Below are 8,303 nucleotides of genomic sequence, written 5' to 3' on the forward strand. Positions count from 1 at the left end.
CGATTCGATACCGATTAATCCCGATACGAATTTAGAAGTCGATTGTTGCGATTTTTTTTCATTCAAATTTAGAAAATACTAATCAGTAATCGCGCGATGTAGTATCGCGATATATCGCCGAATCGATTTTTTTTAACACCCCTAATATATATATAACACTCTCGGAACTTATACGGGCAAAGGTGTTGCTGCATTCCATTTGCATTTGTATCATTTTTTTGGAGCAATATATTTACAGTTGAGTCCCACAAATTAAGTCTAAATCACAAATAGCAAAAATCTGTGTTTCCTCCATGTGGCCCCTAAGCTAATAAGAGTTTGACACCCCTAATCTAAATTTTTAGTTGAAACTGAATTGCTGTTTTTATGTGCCCTGGGATTTGCTGTCAATCAGTCCAGCAACGCAACTGCTCTGGCCCAAGGTCAGCTGGGGTCCGCTCCTACTCACAAGCGACTCTGAGGATGGCCCAAGGTCAGCTGGGGTCTGCTCCTACTCATAAGCGACTCTGAGGACAAAATCTATAGAACATTTTGTAAATAGTAATTTTTATACCTGGTGTTCATTGTCCATAATAAAAGAGTTTGTCAAAGTGAATCTTTCATAATGATTGTTACGTTGGTCTAATACCAATGTTGTTCTTGCCTAATTTTAAGCCACTTCTGTCTCTGAAACTTTAGCTATCATGAAAACTGACCAGCATTGCACCAAGTTATGTGCCATTGTTAACTGCATTTGTGGTATTACGCTGTGATGCTGAGTTGGAAATCGTATAAACACATTTTACACAATATAAAATATGGGGCTCAAATGTTCTGCCTTGACTGCAGTCAGCATGTGAAATTTGTTGATGAAATGGCTCAAGCCGGTATTCTTTTACCACCTTTTTTAAACTGAGTTGCTTCTTGGGTACTAATTATAATTAATGTGAGGGTGCTACCAGTTTGATGCACTCTTTGAAATATCGTGTTCAAATTACGTTCAGTAATGCTGCTGTACTAATGATACTCATTTGTGTGGAGCTGCTAGACAATAATCATGTTAATGCTTTCTCACAATTGCAATATTGGAAACATCAATATGCAACACTTTTTAAAATAATTTAAAAAAAAAAGCTAAATCTAAAACTTTTTTACATTTTCAAATGATCACATCTACATCATTCCTCGTAAATCACAATGTCCCGATCACTGGTAACAGGCCCAAGGGTAACTCATGTGATCCTTGGAGTAGGTGGTCAAGTCAGTGCCCGTGGTGATATGACCCTTGATTTATTTTCAGAACTATATTTAGCCACGTTGAAGTTAAAAAACCTTAATTCTGTCAGCTGTTGAATGAGTATTTACTTTACCGCCGGTTATTTCCATCACTGGCATAGGGATAGCCTACTCATTTTCGTTAATACCAATTTAAAACAAAAATACCCACGTGACACCTAATGCCTCGCCGATCAAAAAGATGATATCGAGGTCATATGGTGTCACGATTTTTGTGGCGGAGACGAGTGAGGGATGCACAATGCAGTTTTTTTCCTCCGTTAAAACGACATAACGTTTGTATGAAAAATAGTAGGCCTACGTTATTTTATGCCCATTTGTTTTGCAATTGTGTAAAAATTTCTTCACGGGGTAGGCCTTTGCAATGAATACAAGACAATATTCGTTGTTTTGCTAATAAATATACGTGAAATAATGGAAAAATAGTTGGTTTTATATTTTTTTAATGGAGTATATTCATGTCAAAATTTCACAAGATGACGATTAAATGCATTATTTTTTTCTTTTTTATTCGATATAACTTTATTGACAAACACTGGTTTGCGCGTGCCGATGACGTAAGAAATTTGGTTCACTTCCGTGGTTGTGCCTCACGAGTTCCTCCACACTTGTTCCAAAACATATTAGTTCAATTCGCTGAACTAAGTTCAACTAATACCTATCGCCACGTATGTTTATGTGGACTTTATGTTTTCGGCGTGTTACCCTGAACAAAACCAGTAACATTACGTGAGGACCCGTCGCTAGCTCGTCGAACGGTTCTTTTCGCTATGGCGCTGTACACGAAAGCCGCTGAAATCCTCGGCAAATTTGAGAAGCAACAGGGTGCGCTCAAAACGCTGGTGTACGAAAGTAAATTCGCCAACATCAAGCAGCTTTTCGCTCTGGTCTGGGAAGTCCAGAAGTTCTCGTCCATCTTAGAGGAGATCATCGTGTCCACCAGGCTGTTGAAGCAAACTAAGCTGAAGATGCCCCTGGCCAAGGTTTGTGATGGAGATTTATTTATTTTTTGTTAGATTTCGATGTGTTCGAGGGTCTTCGATGGTTAATTCTGACTGATTTCTGATAAACTGTGCAAATAAGTATCTTAGAATAAGTACTTTTTCCCCACAACAGGTTCTCGTCTTTGACCTGCTCATGGGCCAAGGCCTCAAGTGCGGCGGCTCCTGGAAGGCGCTGCTGATGAAACATCGCTCCAGATTGCAGTCAGAGCTGGCCCTCATGAAAGTCAAGCAAAAGGTCAGCAGGAATGAAGACCTGCTCCCTAGTAACCTCCAACAACCCGTCGGAAACCAGCTTCCCAGGTACGCGCGTGTCAACAACCTGAAGACCACCATGGCGGACACCGTGGACTACCTCAAGAGGGACGGCTTCACCTATAAGGGGGAGGCCTCCAAGTTGGATGACTTGACCCTAACAGCGAAGGAGTTTGTGAAGGACCTCCACCTGCCGGACGTGCTGGTCTTCCCGCCTAAAACGGACTTCCACGACCACTTCCTGTATAAGGCGGGCCACATTATTCTCCAGGATAAAGCCAGCTGCCTGCCCGCCTTTCTCCTCAGCGCCCCACCCGGGAGCCACGTCATCGACGCCTGCGCCGCCCCGGGGAATAAAAGCAGCCACCTGGCCGCCATCATGAAGAACACAGGAAAGTTGTTCGCCTTCGATTTGGACGCCAAGCGTCTGACCACCATGTCCACCCTGCTGCTGCGAGCGGGCGTCACCTGTCATCAGCTGGCCAATCAGGACTTCCTGAAGGTGGACCCGGACGGCAAGTCGTACGGGGACGTCGAGTACATCCTGCTCGATCCCTCGTGCAGTGGATCAGGTTGAACAATGCTCATATTATTACTTTAAGCGTTATGAGACGAAAATTAAATTCATAATTAATACAAAGCTTTTTATTTTGTAATTAATCAGACAATTAATAGGTTAAATTAATGGCGTGAAAAAATTTGCAATTTGAATTTTGTCTAACATATTCAGCAAGTAGTATGTGCGTGTGTTTCAGGCATGGTGTGTCTCCAGGACCGCCCGTCTGCCGACCCTGAAAAGGAGGCGTCTCGTCTGGCTTCGCTGGCCTCCTTCCAGCTGCGTTGCCTGAACCACGGCCTCCGGTTCCCTCGCCTGAAGCGCCTCGTCTACTCCACCTGCTCCGTCCACAGGCAGGAGAACGAGGAGGTCGTAACCGCTTGTCTCCAGCAGAATCCCGGCTTCAGGTACACACTTTCCGATCAGTCGACCGCGCCGCAGAAATTCCATTTTAGTCGTTATTGTCACTTTTGAAAGATTATAGATTACATTACAATGGTCAACAACAAATTTTAATCCGAGATCGCTTTATGTGTCCTTAAACATATTTTAGACACTGATTTAAAAAATTGCTTTTAGGTTTGTTTGTTTTTCTAACACATAAGGCTTTTGTGATATATATTTTTTTGTTTTTAAGCTTGTACAATAAGGATTTTATCATGTGTTGTAATTAATGGAGAAAAAAAAATCCACGTTTCAGAACAAAGTCCTTTATTCATAAATAATATTAAATATATGACCGCATGACGTATTATATAATTGTTATTATTATTGTTATTATTATTATTATTGTTATAAAAACTGTTTTGTTAGAGAACAATAAGGGCAGAGTTGGAATTGGTGCAAAAAAATTCATCAAGAAAGTATACTTGTATCTGAGTAAAATTTAGTAAAAGCTTGTTGACCAATGTTATGACTCTTCTCTTGAACAAACACATAAAACCCTGATAAAAAATAAATAAATAAGTAGGATGCATCCGGCGTAAAAACTATAATCCCAAGCATAAAATCACTGTGTTAACACCTGACAAGATCTGATCAGGGAAAATCTCACTGACTGCAGTATCAACTTTCCACCAATAGAGGGTACTATAGACCATGAAAAGAATACAATTGAAGTTTATGTGACCTGGAAATGAATGGCGTACAATTACAATGTGGCAAAAACTTTGTGTTGACATAATTTTGTGGTCAAATTGGTTTGATTCCAAGTCTTATTCATTTTCCATCCTTTTGCTCTACAGCAAGGGTGTCAAACTCATGTTAGCTCAGGGGCTGCATGGAGGAAAATATATTACCAAGTGGGCCACATTGCCGTCTTTTATACGCAGATTTTCGTGGACCAGCCCTAAGATACGGAACTCAACTGTAATCATATTGTTCCGAAAAATACCACAAATGCAAATGGACCGCTCGTTCCGGATGTGTTAAATCCACCTGTTTTGCATATATATTGTTCCCAGAATGCATTGTGTGGCGCAGTTAATGACGTTATAAGGACGCTAATCCTTACTAGTAAGTGATTGTTTTTTTCCTATTTAACACGTTTGTTGGTCTATGAGTTTAAAAAAAAAATCAATAATAATGCTAATAATTAAAAAAAAACTAAGTTATGTGTAAAATGACATCCAGGACGATTCCCCGTACAAGTTGCTTTGCTCATCTGAGGACTGCTTGTAAAATTACAAATTTATATGTTTTGATTGTGGCCGGCTCATTAACTCATTTGCTCCCAATAACGTGTAAATACGTTTTTTTTATGTTCTAAGTGTCCCAAAGACGTATTTATACATTTTTTTGTTGTTTTTTTTTATGCTAGAGCATACAGAAGGCTTTGATGCAGGCTCTCAACTGCAAAGAACGGTTGCAGAAATGGTAGTTATTACACAAACGGCCAGCAGAGCAAAGGAGCTCAACCAGAGCCATGTAGAACAAAAGCTAAATTACTTACAATTTTGAATAGATTTTGTGAAAACTGATTAACTCATTCACTGCCTTTGACAAGTATACTTGTCAATTGTATTTTTTAGAGCGGTGCTAAATGGGGGCGAATCTGAGCATGCTCCACTGTAAATATCAAACTTGGAAACAACTTTACTGATGCCCAACCACCGGTAGATGACATCATTGCCCCATTTTATAGGAAATAAACACAGTTTCAGAGTCCATGGGAGAAATGGCTGTATTTTGGCAAACCTACATTTTTCTGCTGTCAATTATAAAAGAACGGGACGGGACAAAAAGTAGGGAGTCTATTCTGTTATTTGGTAGATTCGGTTTATATATAATTATTGAATGTAATATCACGTGAGTATTGGAAATGTAAAAATTTTCTATAATGACTGGCAGTGAATGAGTTAAATTTAGCTCTCTTTATTGCTAATTGCTGCAAAACGGAAACAGATAGAAACATACTTTTTTTTTCCTGATGAAAGAAGAGACTTTAATCTTTCTTTTGATAGGTTCCATGCTTTTATAGCAATAGAACACAATATTCTGTGGGCCTTGCAAAATCAGTCAAAATCCAGTAAAACAGCCGGGAGCGAACGGGACTGCTTCTGTGAAAATGGCTGGGAGTGAATGAATTAGTCTGACATTACAATTTTTTTTTTTTTTTTTTACTTTACAAAATCATCTCGCGGGCTGAATTAAACCCCTTTGCGGGCCTGATCCGGCCTGCGGGCCGTATGTTTGACACCCCTGCTCTACAGTGAAGCTCTTATTCATTTTTGTGACGCTGAAAGCTCAATCTAGCAAATGATGGTCTCATTTTTGTTTGACAATTTCTGTATATACTAGTTGTGAAGGCAATATTAAAAAAAAATAAAAAAAAATCAGATAAATTACTTACAGCAGGGCTTGGAGACATACAATAGGACTCGAAGCCTCCCTCTGGTTCCTTAACTCATTTAAAGCCACAAACAAGTAAACACGTTTTTTAATACTTTGTCCTTCACTCCCAAAAACGGATTTACACGTTTTTTTATGCAAGCGCATACAGAAGGTGTTGGTGCAGCTTCTGACATAAAGAACTTGTAGTTATTACAAAAAAAAAAAAAAAAAAAACGGCCAGCAGGTGGCAACAGAGTATAAGAGATCAGGGCCATGTTGCAACAAGCTCTTTTTGTCAAGTATTTTCACCAGGAATGTGAATATTGATGAAACTTAGCTATATCCTAATGCTAATGGCTGCAAAACGGAAACAGGTACAAATACACTTTTTTCTTTTCTTTTCTTTTTTCCCCTGATGAAAGAAGAGACTCTAATCTTTCTTTTGTATAGCAAATAGAACACATTATTCTGTCAAAATCCAACTGAAGGAGGTTACCTCAATGCAAATGGCTGTGAGTGAGTCAATGAGTTAAGAAAGTCCTAACATTCATTTCATGTGTACAAAGGCTATGTTGCCCGACCTGCAGGTCTATTTGGACTAACTGTAGAGTGACCAACTCTCGTGTCTTGTGTTGTGACAGGCTGGTTCCTCTGCTGGCGGAGTGGCCAGAACGAGGCCTGCCGCCCCTCTCTCAGTGTCTCCGAGCAAGCGTCAACGGGACGCGCACGCATGGATTCTTTGTGGCCCTGCTGGAGAGATGCAACAAAGTCGAGAATCTGATGCCGCAAGTCACGGTCCAGATAAGGTAGCTACCGTTGCATTGGAGAAAACTGTGAAGACATAACTGTCTCAACTATTAGTTCAATTTACATCTAGACTCATTTATTGGCACCAACAAATCCCAAAGCATCCACACTTGTTTGCTCATGACAGGCATCCGGAGATGACGGCGGTCTGCCCACTCGCCTGTGATAAGACCACTGAAGCCACTCCCAACGAGTCTGAAGCTTCTGAGCGCGAGGACAAAGCGAGGGCTGCTGAAGATAGCGCGCCAAGCGAAAAGAAGACCAAAAAAAGGAGAAAACGGAAGAAGAAAAGCGGAGGTGCGACAACAGAATTAAAAGACTGAGTTGGCATGTTGTTCTCAGCAGAGGGTGTCATGATGCAAGCTTTTCCATTTCATTAAATCGTACGTTACTAAAACATTCACTGTCTTTTCTAATTGTCGTCCGGGGAATGTCGCTTACAAGTAAACAAATTAATCCTCATTGTTTAAATGCACCATATTTCCATCCATCTATGTTTTATTACCTGCCAAACATTTCCACATTGGCATCAGACACACAAATCATTGATTGAGCACTGAAACTACAACTGTATATGTAGTGCATATTGCAATGTAAACTGAAGGGGGCGCTATAACAAGATATGATGGCGCTTTATTATTGCTTTTAGTGTACATTTTTCTTTGTTCTTCCTGCTGTGTGTTTCTGCCCAACATCACGCATCATCCCTCATCCTCATATTATGACATTATGAATATTCATTTTTCAACAAAAACCCTGTTTCACATTTGCTTTCTTTGGACATGTCAGATATCTTATTCATATTTTAAATGATGTCACATTTGCACCCTGCAATTATTACCTAATGTATTTGTCACAATATGTTCTTGTCGGTCTGAACATCACCCCCCCACTCCCCACCGATTGAATTTCTGCTTACTTACAATAAACTAGAATGGATGAAATGCAAGGATAAACGTGATGTACATAATAATTATATGTTAAATAAGTACAGATCAATTGTAATGATTAAAATCAATGAGTAGAAAATATTAGATTTAATTATTAAATACAATTAAAAGATACTGTACGTCTGATGTAGAATAATGACAACCATACACTAAAACTGGTGTATATAATACAAAATCATAACTACAATAAAATAAAATACATGCTAATGATTTAGTACAATGATTAAATAAATCTAAATTGTGCTAATTATTTAAAAACTAGAAATGCCATTTCTGGGGAAATGGCGTGTGAAGGCTGGAGAGCTGAATGAATACCTGTGGAATGATTTGGAATAATGTTGAATGATGATGAATGATATTGAAAGATATTGAATGGTGTTGAATGATGTTGAATGATACTGAATGACATGGAATGAGCTTAACATGCTGAAGTTGGAATGGTTTAAATTCATCCAGAAATCTAGAAGCAGTTGAAGGAATACAAATACCACAAAAGTAAAAATAAATCAGCAAGAAACAAGAAAACAAGGAAGAAATCAAGTAAGAAATGGAGGAAGTAGCAAGTAATCAGGTAAGCAATGGAGTAAAGTGAGAAGAATTAAGTAAGCAATGAAGTAAGGAGGGTAG

At 39.2% G+C, this 8,303-nt stretch overlaps 1 protein-coding gene across 1 annotated transcript; it reads left to right on the forward strand.

The window, feature by feature from the left end:
- Positions 1 to 922: 922 nt before the first annotated feature.
- On the forward strand, positions 923 to 7,675 carry nsun5 (NOP2/Sun RNA methyltransferase 5). Its single transcript, XM_077515152.1, has 5 exons — positions 923 to 2,258; positions 2,392 to 3,103; positions 3,287 to 3,494; positions 6,561 to 6,725; positions 6,854 to 7,675. Exons 1-5 carry the CDS (start codon positions 2,046 to 2,048, stop codon positions 7,047 to 7,049), a joined length of 1,494 nt encoding a protein of 497 aa, XP_077371278.1. The 5' UTR covers positions 923 to 2,045; the 3' UTR covers positions 7,050 to 7,675.
- The last annotated feature ends 628 nt before the right edge of the window (positions 7,676 to 8,303 follow it).

Source organism: Festucalex cinctus, chromosome 2, assembly GCF_051991245.1.
Source record: "Festucalex cinctus isolate MCC-2025b chromosome 2, RoL_Fcin_1.0, whole genome shotgun sequence".
Lineage (NCBI taxonomy): Eukaryota > Metazoa > Chordata > Actinopteri > Syngnathiformes > Syngnathidae > Festucalex > Festucalex cinctus.

Excerpts from the sequence above, each read along its gene's own strand:
- nsun5 (XM_077515152.1), top strand. The coding sequence starts at position 2,046 with ATGGCGCTGTACACGAAAGCCGCTGAAATCCTCGGCAAATTTGAGAAG. Across the intron at positions 2,259-2,391 it reads TGAAGATGCCCCTGGCCAAG|GTTCTCGTCTTTGACCTGCT; the intron begins GTTTGTGATGGA and ends TCCCCACAACAG. Across the intron at positions 3,104-3,286 it reads TCCCTCGTGCAGTGGATCAG|GCATGGTGTGTCTCCAGGAC; the intron begins GTTGAACAATGC and ends CGTGTGTTTCAG.